We start from the raw sequence: 22710 nt of genomic DNA on the forward strand, positions 1-22710 counted from the left end.
ACAGTCGGGGCGCTTGGAAGCAGGCTTGATCGGATAAGAAGCGCTATAAAATAATACGGTTTACAGCCAAGGGCTTGGAACCAGGTGCCATCTGGAGAGCACACAGACTACTGGATCGTCGGAGTCTGTGGAGTGAGGTGTCCTGTGACAGGGAGCTTTCTAAGGGGCAGGGGTCTTGACAAGAACGCACTGCTGGGGCCTTCAGAGGTCAGCAACACACTAGGCATGGAAGGGGGAAAGTACACTATGAAAGTCCCAGAAATTAAGCAACTTGTGGTGGGAGGAAAACAAGTTAGAAATACAGCAGGAACAATAACGACCTTTTAGGCCCAAAGATAATATTCAGGGAGGATGTAAGAGGTTAAGGGCGGTGTCTCACATTATCACAGTTTGTTTTAAAAGAACTGCTTTTATTTAGTGCTGAAAACTGCTATTTTTCTAAGCCCTCTACTGAACATGTTTGTTATTACCCAGTTTTACATTCCTCAGCTTTTTTGAGCGCCGAAAGATGAAAGGCTCAGCTGGGCCTGCCAACCGGCAAGTAAGGAAATGAGTGCTTATTTCGCCAAACCATCGAACCGGCTTTAAATGTGTAAATACATGTTTTTACATAAGGCCGTTTGCGTACATGTTTGCCTTAGTACCATCATGCTAATCCACAAAGCAGTAATGAAAACAGACGGCATCAGAAAGAATTATAATAAATCAGATGAGAAAGGCATTTCGCATTTTTCACAATCTGAATTGGGTAAACAGCATTCCAGCCAGACCTTAATTGACAGCCAGTGACTTGTCCGTAGCAGCAGCTAGAGTGCGATTTCAAAGAAATGCGCGGCCACAAAAGTGCCATCTGTTTCTAATTAACACGACCGTGAGACAGGCAAATGTACACAAGCGCGGGCACGATAATTGGAAACAGATGGCACCGCTGCTCCCTCCCGCAAGGTGGATTTCGTACATGCACGAGTACTCATTGGAAACAATGCAGTATATGCACGAGTTGATGAAAAAGCACAAACCGAGTCCAAATGTCATCAACTCGAGCAGCGCTTGCACGCTGCGCTAGGCTCGACCTAAAAATGGACCAGCATACACTGCTGAGCTTCAAAAATATGTTGGATCAATGCAAATAAGTAATAAACCTTGCACATGAAGTGCTGTGCAATGGCTTTTGCCTCCAGTGCTTTACTTGATCTCAAATGACAGTTTTAAGTATTTGGTACCACTTGAGGAATACTGATGCTCAAAACTATCAAGGTAACCATATTTTATGACTAAAATGACATACTTCAAAGCTCAATATTAGGACATCGCTTTTATTAAGGGACCTGAATTGTTACACAGAAGTCAACAACTGCTGCAGATATACAGGCAAATTAGAACCCAGTGATATTGTTATACCACTTTGCCTTAAACATACCAGAGCTACTTGGCAAGTACCACTTTTTATTTAAAACTCATTTATTATGTGTTTTTACTGCCGTTCTTAAAACTGATCAAGATTGTCACACCTTAAATACAGATAAATTTGCTAGTTACATAATTGTATTCACATACAGAAAAATACAAGACCAATTGCTTTTTCACAATATTCAATTTATGCACTACTGTAACTAAATGAAACTTTCAGAGACAGAAAATAAGAGCAGGTAACTGGTTTGGTCCAATATCTTAATGTAGTGGTTATTCTCTCCCTTTTATAGAAGGCAAAACGACATACAACACATGCACAACCATTCACCTTTTAACAACTGGCGAAAAGACAACCGGACTAGGATCAATACACCCAAAAATTCAATCAACCATAAAGAATAATATGCCTATATGATAGCTATTTACAGCATAAATGGTCAACATTGCTGTTCTAAAGAGAGCACCATATATACATATGTATATTTACATATATAAACATTTCCAGGGGAAAAAATTACACAGGTAAAGGTAAAAAGGTGACACGGCTGTACATCACATTAAAAAGTATTTACAATACTTGGAAAACAGCTGCAACAAATAATTTATTGCAAATGCCCGTTAGAAATGTTCCTCTTACTGCGCTATTTACAGAATCAAGTCTCACTGTTTGCAATCATGATCACAAAAACATTTTTTAAACTTATTCATTGCCTCACTTTAAACTAGCAAATGAATGCATTTTTGTTTCAACTAAGGTGGCCTAAACTATAATTTGCTCACAAACAAACACATTCATATATTTAAATCCAGAGTCCACAGCAAAACTGACTGTACAAGTCTGATGTCAATGGAGGCCATTTTTCTTTTAGCCGATGATAGCATAACATGCTGTAGGTGCTAAACAATGTTTTTTGTTTAGGGTGGACCATAAAAATCATCACCGGAGGACCAATGTGTAATTTTATTTATTAAAGAGAACTCCACTGGGGTATTTTACATATATTTAAGGTCCCACAAGCTATAAAATTGTTACTTTAAAAATATTCTGCTGCAGGCCCTGACTCACTACATTACCCGCCTAATGAAATAACTCCGGAAAAGAGCAGGGGAATTACCCTGCCAGTGTGCACCATGGCATGGGCTTACTAGTATGAAGACACACCCCCACACCCCCATCCTCCCCTAGTATGAAAACAAACACACAAATGCTCACCCCTTCCCCGCATCCCGTTCTAAATTCGGTCCAATTTAAAAAAAAAAAAAAAAAAGCCAGTGTATCTGACAATGTTATGCCAAAGTTATGTTTTTGGTGCTCTGTTCGATCCACAGAATTTAAAAAAAAAATGTACTGTCCGACCATTCCCACCGACTTAAGATATCAAAAACATGTAATTGCACATTGCCTTGCCACCATGTATATCAAAATGGTAACTTGAGCTACTGTACAATAGTAAAATAAAACACAGTTGTGCCCCTGACATAAATAAGAATGTCACATTTTATTTTGCATATTAGAATGCCTCATATCAAACTTAAATTGGTCAAAAACTATTTTTCTGCAGAGGAATTTTAGAGCATATATTTGCCATTGTACTCTGGCACGTTGAATAAGGAGATGAGACAACGGAAGAAAAGGAGCAATTTGTTGCAGTAAAAATAAAACATGTAAAGATGTGTCAAAAGATTGACGTCTCCTGAGACTTTATAGAAAAATATGTGGTGATATAAAAGCATAAAAAAGTATTGGAGACACTCAAGGAGCAATATAAAAGTTGGATCTCTGAAGAATAAGGGGATAGGGAAGCAGTAACCCAACTCTACTGGCTTTTTAATAAATACCTAAAACAGATATATTTATACAGTAGTTAAACCTTTACAATCCTTACGGCCTTATTAAAAAAAAAAAAAAAATTGACATTTTTACACATAATGGAATTTTTACAGACAAAGAATATCCTGCTTAAGCAATTGGGCCATATAACTGGAGACTAATCATATTTACAGGCTTCATAAAGGGCACACTGGTAAGGCAAACTAATAATAGGCATTCTAATTATAGAAATAATGTTATACAACAGGTTTCCAAATACAAACTAAAACTTTCAGAAGAACTGCAGAACTTTAATTTATAGTAGGAAAATAATAAAAACAAGATAGTCTTGCTTGTACCATTCACACCAGTGAGGGTACAGAATGTTGGGAGAAGGGAATATGGAAGAAGGTCAGGTTACTTTCTCAAAAAAAACTTTTTTGATCATATTCCTATCCAAAACAGCTTTCAGGTCTAGAGTTGTATCACACATTTAAATATATTTTAGAGGTTAAGACAAACAGGGATGGACAGTACTCAGCCAAAATATGTCATTTTCAGTGCAGCCTTGCTTCGCATAAGCATTGGATCATATGAACGTCCCGAATAGGATTTCCCACATCAAATCATTATTGCTTTGGTTTGGTTTCAGACACTAAATATGCCTCAGCACATACTTCAGGTATCAAGGAAAGTCTGAATAAGTTAACATTTCACAAGGAAACAAAAAGCTTTTTTCACCTAGCTTAAGTGCTGAACATGAAAGTTGTAAGTGCTTCATTTACACTACGGTCTAGGGTACTCTTTTACACAGGGGTTTCCATACTAAAACTATAGATGTAGAATTTCCACAATAAAACAGTCTATTTCCTCGAAAAGAAAATGCATTGCCTAGCAGCATGCACAAAGGGACCATGCACTGTGGAAGCAACTAACAAATTAAAATATAATAAATAATTGTTCAAAATCCCACTTAAAAATGTTAAGACAACAAAATGGAGTACACAAATAGGCGTTCACAGCTCTGAACAGATATAATGGTGACTGGTTAACATACTACAGACAAGCTATTGTCAAATGACATGGCAACAACTTGTCTGATTGGAGGTGCAAACGAAGTCCTCCATGGTGTTCCGCTGAATATTAACCGATATTGTCTTTTCACACAGAGGTAGTTGTAGAACGTTATTTTTAAAGTTTTTGCTCTTTATTAGTTCCAATTCGTTTGTTGTGTCTGACATTTTGTCCGTGAAGAACTTTATGCTACCCACTGGCGAAATTTTGCCTGCATTCCCACTGGCGCTTATACACATTTTCCACATAGACTTCTCTTGCACTTTAACACTGGAAAAAGATAAGTTATTTTGTGGATCAAGAATGTATTTTGCATTGCTGTGAAGCTGTGAGCCCAAGCAAAGACTCATTAGTTTTAGGCTTTCCACAAGTTCCTCTGCAGTTCTGGGTGACTGCTGCACTGAATTTCCAGATCCAGCACAACTGCGTGTTGAGCCAGAGGAATTGTTACTGTTACCATTAGATCCATTGGAGGGGCCATTTCCACCTTTACTAGTATCATTAGGACTTGCTTTATCCACACCACCATTTCCATTGCTTGGTTTGCCTTGACCTCCACCATCTCCTTGACTACCGGGTGGGCCTTCACTGCTGTCACGCCTATGCCAAGAGTATGTAAACCCACTGTCTTTATCTAGCCGCCGTCTGGTTTCAGAGTCGTCATCGCTAGTTTCAGAGCTACTGCAGCTTGACCCCCGGCCTTGACTTTTCCTTCGATGATAACGCTTGTGTACAGTCCCCGGGGAGGCAATATTCATTTTTAATCGACTAAGTTTTGGAGGTAAGTTTTCATCCATGTCAAACTCGTCATCTGATTCCCCTTCCTCAAAGATCTGATTGAGCACTGGAGCACTCTTCCTAGAAGTGAGGCGATTTGTAACAGAAGGCTTGCGCCTTAAAACCACTTGTGTTGAAAGAGTAAGAGGTTTTTTATCTTCTTCATCTTCCTCTTCATCCTCCTCAACTCGGAATAGACACTTTCGGCCACTAGCTGATGCATTCAAGCTTACTGGTGGAATCCCAGACACAGATCCAAGAGATTCCAGTGGATCGTCTTTCTTTGCAGAGTCACACAGTGCCTTATTTCTATGACCATTGAGAACATTTTCAGCAGTACGGACTGGAGAAGGAGAAACAGTGGTATGCGATATTGGAGAAGAAGTAAGATCGTCCTCCAAGTCTTGTGGAACATCAATTTTTGTAGGCCACGACTGTCTGCAAAAGAGAAAACATTTTTTAATGCAAGTGAGAACCATTTTATTTACAATATGGGGCATCAAATTCCGAGAAAGTGTATCACAGTTTGGCAAAAAGAGCAAAAGTAAAACTTGGAAAATATGTTCACAAAGGATTAGCCAATGAAACAAGAATGTTTGGGCAATAAACAGGCATGGCCTGCCTGCATGTGAAAATGAATGTATATAGTGCATTAATACAGAGAATGTAAAAAATACCAAACTATATATTTTCCTTGGTTCTCTCCCGTAAAGATATAGAAATTTTTTAATTTAAGAGGGCAAAGAAGTCATTTGGATTCCAAGATCTGGTTCATGCAAACACACTAACAAGAACATTCAAACTGCAAAAAGTGAGAGAAACCCTCTTGGAACACATGGTCAGGCAAAGAATGGGCAGCTTACGAACTGAATCAAGCAACCGGTGATTGCGAAAAGTGAGAAGGAAATATGAGATAGTGGTTCCTGAAATACATTCTTCATAGGGTTCGGTTATTTGCAATACTTCATGGGCACTGGAAGGTGCTCCTTTATTATAGTTACTAGAGCTATGAATGTTTGGAAGGATGAATCTCCAGTAATAGTGATGTTAGTATACATGCTTTTAATACAATATAAAAAGTGCAATGAAATGAGCACTGTGCGGCTGCTTCTTCAGGTAAAATGGAGTGCGTTTTAACAGCAGCAGATATAGAAATAAGGACCACGCGGATGCTCTTTTTTTAAATATAAAACAGGACGGTCACGTTTTCAATGTTCACATTAGCTTTTCAGGAATCGTCAAGCGCTTTTGCCACAAAGACTTTCTCAAGTCGCAGATACTTTTTAAATGTATTTTACCTTCCCTTTTGCGGCAGACCTGTTATCCCTTAGTTCAATTAAGCACAAATGACATTTTGCAAGTCACTGACACGGCCAAGCTAAGAAGCAAAGGACTTACATTACATCAACATATACAATCAGGCATTAAAGACATCAACCCCACCCACAAGGCGTTTACTCTGTTAGGTCCCAATTTAAAAATGAAAGCAGCAGCTGAATTCCATCTTTCTAACTTTTTACTCCTCCATTATGTTCTCTTCCTCTCATACTCTTCCCACTTAATACTTCAAATCAATAGTAGCTCATCAGTAATATTGCCTCAGCCGAGTAATTCCACAAGCCGGACACAATGCCGATTAGAAACGGCCTATAGCTGGGAGATTTCACCCTTGTGTTCCCAGATAACGAACATGTATTTTTCACATTATATTACGGAAGGGACTAGGATCAAGAAATACCTAATTTTGGATCAAACACGCAGAATATTATAACCCGGAATCCTAATGGTGTATTAAAAAAAGAGCCTAAACATAGTTTCCCGGGAAGCTAATCCAGAAAGGTGATGGGAGATAGCACAAACTCAAAAAGACAACTCTTTGCTGCCTGTATTAAATATGTATGACATCGCATAAGGAGGGCCAAAGTTTGAAAATGTAATTAAAGCAAAATAAAATCTAATTCTCTAAGGGGGTGGCAATTTGAACTGACCGGTTGCCCGGATTCTAGGCAGACAACTGCATCATAAGAATCCAATCCATAAATCGGCCTCAAACCTGGAATTTATATATGAAGGTTTTCTGCTGAAAATGTGGCTCATCTACAATCTGACGGGTCAGGATTTCACGGTCTTCTCTTCCATAAACTATTAAACGACTGGCTTCATATTGACTAGGGCGTACATTTGATCCATGTGTATCTCAGACAACGCAGCTAAACACATCATTAATACTATGCGGGGCGTTGCTAGCGAGCCAACATGGCGGACGGGAGTTCCTAACGCTCCATCTGACATCCTTCATTATCCTGCAAAATTATCCTTCTATTGTGCCATCCATGTTGGGAAAGCACGGAACCAGAAGGGTGATGTGCTGCGGACTCCGAAACAAACTGGCAAATGCTTAAAAGTAAGAGTAAACTGAGCCATTGCCAAGGTGAAGATTGCGGCCTACATACCGTGCGAAGGCAGAGCGAGCTAGCGGCGGACGGAAGCCATCCGGACCAGAGCGGACGCCTCTGGCTGGAGAAAGCAACGCACGGAAAAGAGCACGACCACTACCTCTACCCCGCGAGACCCCAGAGTGCGGCATTAACGATAAGGCGCAGTTAAGGAAATAGCGACAGGTCCCGCAGAGTTAACGCGGAGCGGCCCTGGCTGGGTCCGGTGCTCCCTGCTGACGCTGCTGATCGACCCGAGCACGGAGGAGCGGACCGCGCGGGGGCCAGCCACATCGTGTACATAGAGACGGAGTACGGCCTGATGCATGTGTGGTGGAGCTGATCCCTGCCGCGGCCCATTCTGAGGAGAGAGTCAGGCTGTGAACAGGGTAGATGCTGGGGCCCACGTGGAGGTGCGGACCGCTGCCGCAAAAAAAGTTGAGACACTACGATGTGATCGGCGGAACCGGCAATACCACGCTGCAATAAGAAGCTGTTGGTGGCCTACTTTTGGTGTTCCCTGTTGCAGGTACAAAGGGGGGGGGGGGGGTGGGGGGTGGGGAGGACAATCCCGAGGGTCCCATTTGTACAACGCCGGAGGCCCGTGAGCTGCAGCCAGTGGGGGAAGGTTCGGGCAAACTTGAAGGCTGGCATGTGCCAGAGACGACCGTGACCATAGCGGTGGGTAGCAGTAAAACCCGCTCAACCCGCAGGCCCAGAGCCGCGCTACAAGACGCGGTGAGACAAGGAAACACTTAACTGGGGTTGTGTGCATGTAACCGGGCCCAAGTACAACTGCCCCACCATACGCGGAAATATTTAGGCAGGGTTGGAGGCAGAGGTATATGTAATGGCAAATGAGCAAGTTGTCCTATTGTTGTAAAGGAACCGAGCATAAGCGAAGTGATTGCCTGCTCATGGGCTGAACTGCGGCCTAGAACTCATACCGGAAACAACAGACAATGCAGAGAGGGGCCTGCGGGCAAGGGAATGTTGGATGCCCATGATTGTGGATCTGAAGCCAGTCAGTCAAGAAGGCTTTATTTCGATATAAATATATCTTAAAAGCAGACATACACAAGGTACACATTAAAATGGTAAAAGACATCAGTGCATTAAAGGATAGCCAGACATTTCAGGACAGCTACTGGTGTCAATAATTTAAGTAAAAACCAATATATTTTACATAAAAAACAAATTAAACAAGATAAGAAAGCCTAGTTGATCTAATGCGCCAAGCCCAACCTAGGAACTTGGCTAACCCACAGGCAAAAAGGGGCCGTGGATCATTTTTTAATATTCGCATGGCCTCTGTGTGGAGTCTGGTTCCAAGTACTCTGCAAAGAGGTTTGAGCCATCTACTCCGGGGGGGCTGCATAAGCCGGGCATTCAAACAGTAGGTGGGGTACAGACTCGAGCCTATTTTCGCAGAAGGGACAAGAAGAAGTTGTCTGCGTTGGAACCTTCCACCTGGATGTCAGATCGCCAACGGGGAGTAAACCTACTCTGAATTGGAAGTACAAAGCCCTATCTTTTCGGTTTGAAATGATGTCCAGGTAGGGTTCACAGAAGGAATATGCTACTTACCAGTATGCATCTGTTCTTGGCATGTAGAGCTGCAGAGTCACACACTGAGGATAAGATCGCCATCTGGTGTTGGGCTCGGATGATTGCAGGTTGTTGTTGTCTTCGGAAGAAGCCTTTGGTCACGAGGTTGGTGACTCCTCCCCTGGACAACAGTGCGCATGGGCATCCACTCCATCGTCAGATTGTTTTTCGCCATGATGGGAAAAGATGGAGTGTATAGAAATGAAAGAAAGGATGTCCATGTGTAATGTCTAAGTAAGACGGATGCTGGAACAGATACAGGTCCCGGGGAGGCGGGCGGGCGTGTGTGACTCTGCAGCTCTACATGCCAAGAACAGATGCATACTGGTAAGTAGCATATTCCGTTCGAGGCATATGAGCTGCAGATCACACACTGAGGATAGATTATACAGCAGTGCTTCCCCTTAGCGGTGGTCGCCTGTATCCGTTGCAGCAGCTTGAAATAAAGTTTTTAGGACAGCCTGGCCCACGGAGGCCTGTTGTTTGGCCTGCACATCAACACAATAGTGTTTAGTGAAGGTATGCGTGGTAGACCACGTGGCTGCCTTGCAAATGTCTTCTAAGGGAATGTTACCTAAGAAGGCCATAGAAGCCCCTATTTTACGGGTGGAGTGCGCCCTTGGGGGAACTGTAAGTGTACGTTTAGCCTTGAGGTAGCATATTTGGATGCATTTAACTATCCACCGGGCTATACCTGATTTGGAGATTGGGTTGCCTTTATGTGGTGGTGCGAAAGCAACAAAGAGTTGTTTTGTCTTTCGAAAGGGTTTTGTCCTGTCGATGTAATAAAGCAAGGCTCTTTTGACATCTAAGGTATGTAGGGCCCTTTCAGCTACGGAGTCTGGGTTTGGGAAAAAGACCGGTAGCTCTACTGATTGGTTAAGGTGGAAAGGGGAAATCACTTTTGGAAGAAATTTAGGGTTTGTCCTAAGAACCACTTTGTTACGGTGTAGTTGTAAGAAAGGTTCCTCTAGTGTAAGGGCTTGTATTTCACTTACTCTGCGTAGGGAAGTGATTGCGATAAGGAAAGCTACCTTCCATGTTAGGAATTGTAATTCACATTTGTGCATAGGTTCAAATGGGGGACCCATGAGTCTTGTTAGAACCACATTGAGATTCCACACTGGTGCAGGTGGCAATCTTGGGGGAAGGATTCTTTTGAGACCTTCCATAAACGCTTTGATGGCTGGTACCTTAAAAAGGGACAGGTGTTGCCTATTTTGCAAGTAGGCTGCCAAGGCTGCTAGATGTAAACGTATAGAGGAATACGCTAGATTGCATCTTTGCAAGTGTAGTAGATAGCAAATGATGTTTTGGATGGAAGCGTCCAATGGATGTATGTCATTATTAGCGCAGTAGATGGCAAATCGTTTCCATTTAGCGGCATAACACGCTCTAGTAGTAGGGCGTCTGGCTTCCTTTATGATATTCATACAGTCTGGAGGGAGATTGAGGTAACCGAACTCTAAGACCTCAGGAGCCAGATCGCTAGGTTCAGTGTTTGAGGATCTGGGTGTCTGATTTCTCCATGGTTCTGGGTTAATAGATCCGGGGAGAGGCGTAGTCTTTGATGTGGAACTAAGGATAGTTCTAGAAGCGTGGTGAACCACGGTTGACGTGCCCAAGTGGGAGCCACTAGTATAAGTGTTAGTGACTGTTGTTTCAGTTTGCGTACCACAAATGGAACTAGTGGGAGAGGCGGAAAGGCGTACGCAAATCTGCCTGACCAGTTCATCCATAGGGCATTGCCCTTGGACTGTGGGTGTGGAAATCTGGCGGCGAAGGTTGGGCATTTTGTGTTTTCGGGAGTGGCGAACAGGTCTATGTCTGGTTGTCCCCACTTTTGGAAGAAGGGGAGTAGAACCTTGGGGTGTAGTTCCCATTCGTGGATCTGCTGTGTGTGGCGACTTAGGAGGTCGGCCACTTGATTGTGGATCCCTGGGAGATGTTCTGCTAACAGATAGATGTTTTGGGGAATTGCCCATCTCCAGATTTGCTGTGCCAGTTGGGACAGTTGGGGAGAGTGTGTCCCTCCCTGTTTCTGTATATAATACATTGTCGTCATGTTGTCTGTGCGTATGAGGACAGTTTTGTTCTTTAGGTGAACTTGAAAGGATTTTAGTGCTAGGAACACTGCTAAGAGTTCCAGGTGGTTGATGTGGAGCAGTTTTTGTTGACTGGTCCATCTGCCCTGAGTGGTATGGTGAAGGAGGTGGGCTCCCCACCCCGTGAGAGATGCGTCGGTAGTTAGCACAACTTGTGGAAGAGGCTCTAAGAACGGTCGCCCTTTGGACAGGTTGATGGTGTTCCACCATTTCAGTGAGCGAAGTGAGCGACTGTCCACCAACACCAGATCGGTAAGTTGTCCGTGAGCTTGGTTCCACTGTTGTGCTAAACATTCCTGTAAGGGACGCATTTGAAGTCGTGCGTGTGGGACTATGGAGATGCATGACGCCATCATGCCTAGGAGCTGCATGAACACTCTTGCTGGAAGAGATGGATGAGTTTGAAACTGAGAGATGAGATTTTGTATACTGGCTATCCTGGCAGTGCTGGGATAAGCAATGGCCTTGGATGTATCTATGGTTGCTCCTAGATACTGATGTAAGTGGGAAGGTTGTAGGTGGGATTTGGGGTAGTTGATAGTAAATCCCAAATCGTGGAGAGTTTGAATCGTGCGATGAGTGTGGAGAACGCATTTTTGGTATGTATTGGCCTTTATGAGCCAATCGTCCAGATAGGGGAAGACATGGATCTGTTGTCTTCTGAGGTGCGCTGCCACGACTGCTAAGTACTTGGTGAACACTCTGGGTGCTGTTGTTACTCCGAATGGGAGAACTGTAAATTGATAGTGTTGCCCATCTACCACAAATCGTAGATATTTTCTGTGAGCGGGATGCATAGGGATGTGAAAGTATGCGTCCTTGAGGTCTAATGTGGCAAGGAAGTCTCCCTGTTGTAGGAGTGGGAGGACTTGTTGGAGAGTGGTCATATGGAAATGATCCGAATGTATATACTGGTTTAGTAGTCTGAGGTCCAGTATGGGCCTTAGTGTTTTGTCCTTTTTGGGAATGAGGAAGTATAGAGAATATACCCCTTTTCCCTGATGTTGAAGGGGGACTGGTTCTATCGCATGTTTTTGTAACAGGGATTGAACTTCTTGTTTGAGGAGAGAGAGATGATGTGAGGACATTGGGCGTTGTTTGGGTGGTATGTTTGGGGGGGATTGTATGAGTTCTAGGCAGTAGCCAGACTGGATAATTTGTCTTACCCATCTGTCTGTGGTGATGGAAGTCCAGACAGGTAGGAATTGTTGGAGTCGCCCCCCGACCGGAGTGGAATGGTCTGGGGGGAGTGGTGGCAAGTCACTGTTTGGTGGCTGGGGAGGTGCGGGTGTTGTTGTTATTGCCCCGCCCTCGGCCTTTGTTATTGTTTCCCCTATAACCTCCCCGGAAATAACCTCTGTTAGGGGATGTTTGTCCAGAATTTTTAAAGGTGGACGTGGTCTCAGTTGATGTGTTTTTGGAGCCTCCTCTATAAAAGGAGCGACGAAAGGAACCCCGGTTTTGAGGAGACTGCAGTGCTCCCATAGACTTGGCAGTTTCATTATCCTTCTTCATTTTTTCTAATGCAGTATCCACTGCAGGGCCAAATAACTGCTCTTGGTTGAAAGGTTGAGCCAGAATTGCGGTTTGAACCTCCGGTTTAAAACCGGAAATACGGAGCCAGGCATGTCGTCTGAGTAAGACGCTAGTATTGACCGCCCTAGAAGCAGTGTCTGCCGCATCTAAGGCGCATTTAATGGAGGCATTAGATATTAATTTGCCTTCTTGAATGAGGTCAGTGGCCTGGGACTTAAAGGGTTCAGGCAGATGTTGCATAAGGTCCTCAAGTTGGTCATAATGTGCCCTGTCATACCGAGCTAACAGGGCCTGGGTATTGGCAATACGCCAGTGGTTCGCCGCCTGTGCGGCGACTCGTTTGCCTGAGGCCTCTAAAAGCTTAGACTCCTTGTCTGGGGGGGGCGTTTCTCCAGTTGTCTGTGAGTTAACGCGCTTCCTGGCATTTGATACGACCAAGGAGTCTAAAGGGAGCTGGGCTTTAATGTATGCAGGGTCCTGCGGGGCTGGTCGGTACTTTTTTTCGATGCGGGGGTTGAGAACCCTCGCTCGAACAGGGTCTTTAAAGACGTCAGTGGCATGCTTTATAACCCCTTTAATCATGGGAAGTATATGAACAGTTTTTTGTGACTGCTCAAAGGTATCGAGGAGAAAATCCTCCTCAAGGGGGTCCGTGTGCATAGTGACACCATGGAACGTTGCTGCCCTATTTATTAGTTGGCCAAACCCTAGGTGGTCATCAGGAGGGGAGGGCTTGGAGGGGTAGGTAGTGGGGTCAGGCATGTCAGGCATTGGATAAGACCAGTCATCTACCGGTGCTGTGTCTGGAAAAGTAAACGGGTCGGTTGGATCAACAGGATCATTAAATAAATCAGGGTCCGCCCCTCCCCCTAAGTCATCATTATCATCCTGTGGAGGAGGTGAATGATAGGGAGGTGGTAAAGGTAAAGGTAAAGGAGAAACAGGAGGAGGAGGGGGGGACGGGTTAGAAGGTAAAACAGGAGAAGAAGGACGAAGTGGTGAAGTGGCACAGTCCTTTTTCCGTATGGGAGCTGGGGGAGGTGTAGTGTCCAGCTTCCGTTTTTTATATGGGATGGCAGTCACATGTCCAGTGTTAGGATTGATGTAGATCCGCTTTTGAGTAGGATCTGGTCGAAAAAGTTCATCTGGCTCCGAAGGTGGTGGCGGCGACGCCCGCTTCGGGTCTTTATGAGCTGTTTTTGGTGTGGACGTAGTTTTCGGTGCCGATGATGTTTTCGGTGCCGAAGGATGTTTCAGTTCCGATGGATTTTTCGGAGCCGATGGAGTTTTCGGTGCCGATGTATGTTTCGGTGCCGATGTATGTTTCGGTGCCGATGTATGTTTCGGTGCCGAGGGACTTTTAGGCATCGATGTCGAAGAACGTTTCGGCGCCGGTGGAGACTTCGGTGCCGAGGAACGTTTCAGTGCCGAAGGAGATTTCGGTCTCGAAGCCTGTTTCGGTGCCGACAGTGGTTTTTTCGGTGCCGAGGGTGTTAAAGGCACAATCACATGAGGTTTGCTCGAGCCCGAGCCACCTACAGGCTTAGATGTCTTTGGAGCCGGGCCCGAGGGCGGGGCTTCTGAAGAGGATTTCCGGTCGCGACTGGGCCCAGCTGGCGGAGTCTTGACCACTGTCTTTTTGGATGGGGCAGGGGCAGGGGGGGTGGTACTCACACGCTGCCCTGGAGTGATGAGGTCATCGGAATCGTCGGCCTCGGACACGATCTCGAGATCTTCGGTGTCGTCTTCGGGAACATCTTGAGCAAAGATGTCCTCCGGTTCTGGAGCTGGTTTGGCCATAATATGGCGTCGAGCTCTTCGGTCCCGGAGGGTCTTCTTCGAACGGAAAGCGGCACAAGCTGGACAGGTGGACTCGTTGTGTTCCGGCGACAGGCAGAGGTTACAAACCTCGTGGTGGTCACTGTGGGGGAACTTCGCTCCACACTGGGGGCATTTTTTGAAGGGTGTCCTGTCCATCAGCCGCTTCCGGAACCGGTCCGAGTTGATTTCGAAGTCGATGGAATGAAGATTAAGGAGTTAAATTGATTGCTAGAAGTTTTCTGCTGGAGCGGAAAAAAGTTCATCCGAACCCAATGGCGGAAAAAAACAATCTGACGATGGAGTGGATGCCCATGCGCACTGTTGTCCAGGGGAGGAGTCACCAACCTCGTGACCAAAGGCTTCTTCCGAAGACAACAACAACCTGCAATCATCCGAGCCCAACACCAGATGGCGATCTTATCCTCAGTGTGTGATCTGCAGCTCATATGCCTCGAACATACACTTCCTTAATCAGGAGAAAATCCATAGATGACCTACACAGTTTGGCATCGCTACTTCTAGTGCCAGCTACCCAGGCCCAATAGATCTTTTTCAACTCCAGCTTAGGAGGTGCAGTTCTGTTAGTCCAATTATCGCCGAGGCCAAGGTTGAAAAGAAGACGCTTGACTTTCCTCAGCCAAGAAATCTTGGCCCAGGCTAATGATCCCAGCACATCGGTTAGGCCGTCTGCATAGCTGGATAATTCTGGTGTTCTCCATATTCTTGCCCATAGGAGGAGAGGGCGAAGCTTTGCTTGATCGCTCAGTGGGCGAATACCCATGTCTAGAAACAAGGGGAGGGTTGGGGTGCTATGGGGAAGCCCCATTAGATCTTTAAGGAATTTATTTTCCGAGCGGGAGAGAAGGTCTACCTTTTGAACCCCCCAAAGTTCAGCCCCGTATAGAGCAGCGCTAACAGCCCTTGCCCTGTAAATGTCCAGAACAGCAGCGATGGGTTTTATGGATGAAGCGCGGTGTTCCTTGAGCAGGGCACCCACCACCCTCTTATGGGTCAACAACATCTTTTGAAGGTGGCAATTCCAGCTCATAGAGTCACAAAGTCGAATACCCAGGTAATCGAACTCTGAGACTCTCTCCAGGGTGACAGAATCTAAGGTCGGTGGTTTGGCCAGTTTTTTAGGGGGGATTGAGGACCAAATACTTGGTCTTTGCAGTATTAATAACTAGCCCTCTCGCATCACAAAAAGACTTAAAGTTAGTTAATAAACTCTGCAAACCTACCGGGGATTTGGAGATCAGGAGGGTGTCGTCTGCAAATAGAAGGGTAGGTATTCTTCTGCCAGCCAGGGATGGTGCATCTGCTGGGTGTTGAAGCAGGTGCTCCACCACTCCATTAACATATAAGGAGAACAAGGTAGGAGCAAGAACACATCCCTGGCGTACCCCTCTATTTACAGGGATGCATGCTGTTTTTTGCCCCTGACTACCCCACCTGATCTGTGCAAAGTTGTCCGCGTGAAGATTTATTAGCAGGTTTAATAGATAGGGTGGGATACCCAGTTCGTCGAGCACTCTCCAGAGTTGGCTACGGGGAACTAGGTCGAAGGCAGTCCGCAAGTCTATAAAGGCAAGATATAGACTGCCCTTGGCCAAAAGAACGACCTTCCAATAAAGCATCATTAGTCGAAAGGATTGCTCTATTGTCCCCGTGCCTGATCTAAATCCTGCCTGAAAGTCAGAGAGAATGCCATTTTCCTCCACCCACTGCAGTATCCTGGTTAGAACTACCTTTCCAGCCACCTTTTGTGAGGTATCTAGGAGACTTATTGGACGGTAATTAGCTGGGTCGTTCCGACAGCCTTTCTTAAAAATAGGGACGACCTCAGCACCCTTCCATGAAGTCGGAAAAGTTGCCCCTTCGAAACTAGAATTTAATAGGGCAGAGATGAGTTTTCCCCAATGTTCTGGATTGGCGCGTAACAGGTCTCCGGGAATGCCGTCCAGACCTGCTGCTTTGTTGGGGACCAGATTATTTATTGCCCCCTCCACTTCCTTGGGTGTAAACAGAAGCTCATCCTTGAATTGGGCAGAGTCGTAAGGGTGTCGTACACTAAAGCTAGCCCCCACTTCCTGAGCCATTGAATAAAGTTTGGTGAAGTGGTCAACCCACGCACTCTCTGGTACATTACAAGTAATCGTTGTGTCCGCAGGTTTCTCCCTGGATCTCAATAGGTCCCAAAAACCCTTTGCATCCTTCCTTGTGCTTGCGGCTTTGGGGTCGCACCAAAACTGGTCTTCCCAATTTGCCTTTGCTTTTGTTAATGCCCTCCTATAGTTACCCCTAGCTGCACATACTAGGGTTCTGTTCTTAGCTTTTACTGCTTTTAGTAGTTCCCTTTTGGCCACTCGACATGAATCTGAGAACCACCTAGGTGGGCCCTTCCTTGAATCTCTCTTAGCCCCCTTACCCACATTCTTGGCTATAAATAACTCACCTATAGCCTTTGTGGTTTGTACAAAAACTGCAGATACCTCTGATGCACTGATGGAGGGGGAGTCTAGACGAGGTGAGATATTAGCCATTATAGATTGTGCCTCCCGCATCTTGGCCTCATTGCCAATAAAGGTCTTCCATTTCAGGCGCCTGCCGCAGTTAGATGGACATACTTCGTGTGATAATTTCCACACATGGGGAATTGGGATAGGAGGGCTACCCTTCCACAAGGGGGACAAAGACAAAAGCAAGGGGTTATGATCACTGTCTATAGACGGACGGACCTCCATATCCACCAAGAAAGACCACAAGCAAAAATTCAACATAATGTAGTCAATCCTGGAGGAATGGCCTATTCTATTAAATGTGTGTGCCCCTTTTGGTCAGACTTAGATCTGCCATTGGTAGCTCTCAGTCCGTATTCCAGACAGAGCGCATTGAGGTCAATAGCATTTTGGGACCATCTTTTAATTGGAGCAATTGACAGGGGCGGGATGCCTCTTCTTGCATCATCATCTCTATAACCCAGCACATCCTCCACTGTAAGAGGTTCGAATGTGCAGTTAAAATCCCCCGCTAGTAAGACAAGGGAGTTTGAGCCGCAGTTTTTAAGTTCCTCATCAATGCCGGTTGGAGAGAGAATAGATCCTCCACCCCTAGAGCCTCTAACATAAATATTAAGTATTTCGAGTACCCGCCCGCCACACGGGCCTCGAACTGAGAGTCTCTGTAAATCCGGGGAAGTAGTGGCAATGCATTTGATAGAACACCGCAGGGAAATGCTTACCCAAATTAAAAGCCCTCCGGAAGGGCGCCCCTTGCCTTCCTTGGGTCGAACAGCTGGAACAAAATAGGTGGTAAAGCCCAGCTTATGCTGTGGTTCCAGGCACCAAGTTTCCTGGAACAGGCAAATCCCAAAGGTTTCAATAAATGCATTCCAGTCAGGGATGGCTAAGTTTCTCGCTAAACCGGCAATATTCCAGCTAGCTACCTTCAAGGGCGCAGTAGGGTCCCCTCCCTGACCTAGGGCTAATACACTTGTTGTGAGAGTAGAGTTAGTAATATTATTTGCATCACCAACAAGTGGAGCCACATCATAAGTAGTCAAGAGGCTTTTAGTGGGCGAATCCCTACTGGATTCATGTGTAGCCTGAGAGTGTCCCCAAGGGATAGATAAGGAGGGGAGGATACAGGTGGAAGGACTCCCCAATTGCTCTCCGAGGGGAGAGTTACCGATAACTAATTCACCAGGTGCTTCAATATGGCACTCCTGTCTAGGGCTAGTTGCGTGTCAGTAGCCTTGCCAAGGACAACCCTGTGGCTGGTTGAGGTTGATGTTGAATAAGCTGAATTTAGAAGTGTTACCACGAGAAAGGTAGCTGTCCCAGCTGTCCCTCATGTGGAGTCCAACTTGTCTCACGAGCGGATTAGGAGGGTTAAAATAACTAAAATCACGAGTATCGATTGAGCCCACACTGCTTACTGAACTATTTCCCTTCCTAGAGCCCCAACATATGTAGCTGGCAACCTTTGGGTCTTCAAAGTTCACTATAATGCAATCCCCTTTGATGGATTTTTTCCTACTTCCAATCCAACCAACTCTGCGTACATGGATTATCCGGCCCTCCCATAACTCGGGCAGGGGTCTATTCTCTTTGAGCCAGAATAGAGTCTTGTTAAACAAGTCAGTATAAGGCTCACTCTTGCCCGGGCTAAGGACCGGTACACCAGTCAGCACAACCACATAGGGCTGGCAATCAGGAGGAAGATTTATATTGGGGACCCGTATTAAGGAAGGGGCCTCATCAAGCTCCACTGTGTTTGCCTTTGCAATTCCAGTTGAACTAGCGGTTGGGGTCTCATCTGTACTACGAGCTGCTGGCGGGGTAGGGGTGATAAGTGAGTTTTCGTCGCCTGGGCAGACCGGGACTAAGGGACGTGTCATCTTGTTGCCTGAGATATGGCTGGGAACCTTGGGAGTCTTGAGTTTCGCCAGGGGCTTATGGGAGGGGTGAACTGGATGACTGGCAGTGTCCTCCACCAACACAGTAGGGTACAGGTTACATTTAGGTATTTCCAACCCAGCTGGTAACCTGTCGGTGGAGGTGGCTGAGCTATATTGAGCTGTTGACATCGTATTGCCATCGTGCCCCTTCCCCCCCCCCCCCCCCCAAGTCCTCCATCCCTCGTCTTTAGCTGCACTTTTATGAAAGATTTTAAGGAAAAAAAGTTGTCTAAAGTGGTCTGTTCCAATTTGTCCACACGCTCAGTTAGCCCTCTAATTCTGTCAAGTACTGGAAGGAGTAAGGTTTTTATTATATCCTCCATTTTTTTGGTGGGGGAAGAATCTAGGGGGAAGGTCGCTGCACTATCCGCAGCAGGATTTTTGGACACAATAGCAGCAGGCCCCTCAAGATTATTTTCTTCCTGAAACGATCTAAGTGCTCCCTCCACTACTTTATTGAGATCACCCCTCCTAACGCCTACCCGCCTCTTGTTCTTACGATTCTTTAACAGTCTGGTTATCCGGGGGGTAGCGGATCTTGTACTCTTAATAGTGGCCGGATGGATTTCAGCCTGTACCCCAGTGTCCGCCGTGGAAGGCAAAGTTAGGGAAATGGTGGGATCAACCGAATGTAAGGAGGAGGAAGAAGTGCCTAACTTAGTTACTGCTGGGATGGGGGCCACTTGATTTTGGGTGTTAAGTGTCGTGGCCGTCAGGCTTTCGAGGCCTTCTATGTTGGCTCTCAAGGCCGCAACTCGAGGGTGGTCCAGGAGTGGGGGGCGTGGGGCAGCGAGGCCGAAGTTCGGTCCGGGGAGGATATTTGGGCTAGCTGGCCAATCGATGAGCGTCTGTCAGTAAACGGACTTTGGGATAACCGGCGTTCAGCCATAATAATTTCCTTGTCAATGACATTGGCCACACGAGTGATAAATTGATCCATAGTGCCCACCATACCCCCCTCGTTCCCCCTCAGGCTTTTCCCAGAGCGAGTTGACATTACTGTTACTGGACAGAGCTTTGCCTAGAATCACAACAAAGCCCTGAGACAAACACAACAGTCCAATATTGGCGCAGAATAACCCGCACTCTATCGTGCTTACAAACAGCAAAAGTTACCGTGGAAAATAGTCCGCTGCAGACGATCCCCGTCCACAACCTCTGTAGTAGGCAGGAAATCACAAGGGTCAACAACAGTACCTGTATGGGGCCGGGTATGGGGATACCAACGATTTAGGGGGTGAGCCCAGCCCGGCCTCTTCCGGCCCCGGATGGCCACAGACGGCCCGCCCTTTGCCCGGCGATGCCCGCGCGCGTCCCGCAACGCGGAGGAAGTGCCGGGTTTTTAAGCGCCTCCTGGCGCGGGAAACGCTGTCGGCGGGTCTCCGGCCGCACAGGCTGCTGGGAGTTGTAGTTGGTTAGTCCCCACTCAGCGGCCGCTGTTGGTGTTGGCGGCGGCGGAGGACGGAAGAGTCAGCAGGGCAAGGCACACAGGGCGCACCAGGTGAGGCAAGTAACGGGAGTTAGCAGCGCACCCACAGATCAGCAAAGGAGCAACCCTTCTGAAGGATCTGAAGCGATACTATGGAGGTGTGTGCGATACCGCGAAGAGGACCGCATTTCCCGGGGTGCGGCACAGCATAACATTGTACTGAATTATGCACAGTGGGTAACAACTGTGGATCTGGTGCCCCTGAACTGTGAACGCGCCTGACTGGAATTGTATCATATAGCAAGAGGGGTCACGACCTAATCTTGATTGCTCACCAACTACCAAACAACCAGGGGTAGAGACTACACGCGCACAGTACGACCCTACTGAAGTCGCAAAACAAAATCCTAATGCCTGGATTCACTGCCAAGAACACATCATAGAGGTCAACATCTTTATGGGCCCACATCGCTAAGTGTAATAGAGTGCAACTATCCACTAATAGAAGTGAATGTCTACCGCACAACAAATAGTGATGGGCCGTCTATGTGCTAACACAAATCAGGGCATGGCGTGCACGGGCAGCTTGGAATCACCGTGCACAGGGTGAGAGAGACGTCCATGGACACATTGAACACTACACTAGCAGCAAAACTAGACTCTGTGCTAGAGGCAGTGGAAAGAATTGGCAATGCACTAGATCAAACCAGAACCACCCTACAGTCCAGAATCGACAAAGTCACCATGAACTTTACACTTCTACACCCTTACCACCCCCAATTAACGGAGAAAGTCAATACACACAGCCAGTCGATTGCAGAGTTAAAGCCGATCACCCAAAACCATACCGCAGCTTTGCAGGATATACTGGACCGCATGCACACACTCAACGACAAGGTGGAAGATGCGGAGGGACGCTCCCGCCGCAACAACGTCCGTGTTGTTGGTCTCCCGGAGGGTGAGGAAGGACGCAAGCCAGAACAATATGTCGAACGTTGGCTGCAAAACATATTACCCCTGGGAGCATTATCGTCACATTTTATGGTTGAGAGGGCACATTGAGTACCGACCCAGAGACCCACACCGGGAGCCAGATCGCGTCCATTCCTCTTCAAGCTCCTCAACTACAGGGACAGGGACGCAATACTGCGTGAGACCCAGAAGCTCGTTGAACTTAAGGTGAGCAGCAATCAGGTTATGATGTTCCCGGACTACACGGCGCTGGTGCAGAAGCACCTACACAACATTTAAGCACCAACTCCATGAGCTGGAATTACCCTACTCCTTGCTATTCCCCACCCGGCTGAGAGTGGTGACGAAGAGTGGGACCCGGTTCTTTGACTCACTTGCGGATGTGTGGGATTGGCTAGAGGAGTCAGGCCTATGGTCAGGGACCCGCCCTATGGAAGCAGATCGTGTCAAGAATCCTTGCAGAAGAATGCGCCGACGAGGAAAACACGGACACAAGAGAATATGAAGACAGCGGCTGTGGCATCTAGTCCGGAACACAGCAGATGGTACGTCAAGACGCACTAGACATTGTTGCAATTGTTGTCGGTAAGGTGCAGTACCGAGATCATCATGAAGTGTGCTTCACTGATTCAGCCGCGGCTAGTTGCTCGTCCTCCCCAGGACCAGATGATCCTGAAGAAGTGAGGCTCCCACAAGTAACCCCACAGACTGCTAATGATCTCATCTGAAGAACCACCACAGATATGTCGTATGCCAGAGACAGTTCACGCACGTAGAGACTAAATGACGCAATTATATGTATAAATGAATGCGTACTACTGATCTAGGTAACTTTTATATATCGGACAGCACGAGATGTGCTTCATACATAGACCTCACACACGCTCAGACCGGGGTGCGGCTTAATACTTACGCTACTACACTAAACAGTCGTGAGAGCATGGACTCCCTGTTATAACACAGCGCGGCATGACGCATGAGTTGGTGGAAAATCCGTATCTTTGAAGACAACCTGCGCACCCCGAAACGCACTAGTAGAGGGCGGCCAAAGTATAAACTTAACCAGCTTTCATGTATTGAAATAAATTGTCCACCCAAAAGGTTTAATTAACACGTCAGCGAACACTTAAGAACCCAAATATGCTGTAGTACTACTTATCCCGACACACGCGTACTGATATTAGCTCATTGCACACTATCTTGTAAACCGAAAATGGACCCTTCATGTGCACAAGCCACAGCTCATCACACATTTATTCTGAATTTACTAC

At 46.3% G+C, this 22710-nt stretch overlaps 1 protein-coding gene across 1 annotated transcript in view; it reads right to left on the minus strand.

Annotated features, from left to right (window-relative positions):
- Positions 1 to 1443: 1443 nt before the first annotated feature.
- The window catches only part of SNRK (SNF related kinase), a 170224-nt gene continuing 148957 nt past the window's right edge, over positions 1444 to 22710 (minus strand). Inside the window, exon 7 of the mRNA XM_085630605.1 lies at positions 1444 to 5512. Coding sequence (XP_085486731.1) covers positions 4297 to 5512 — 1216 coding nt within the window. The 3' untranslated portion in view covers positions 1444 to 4296. The remainder of the gene's footprint in view (positions 5513 to 22710) is intronic.

This window comes from Triturus cristatus, chromosome 10, assembly GCF_964204655.1.
Source record: "Triturus cristatus chromosome 10, aTriCri1.1, whole genome shotgun sequence".
NCBI lineage: Eukaryota > Metazoa > Chordata > Amphibia > Caudata > Salamandridae > Triturus > Triturus cristatus.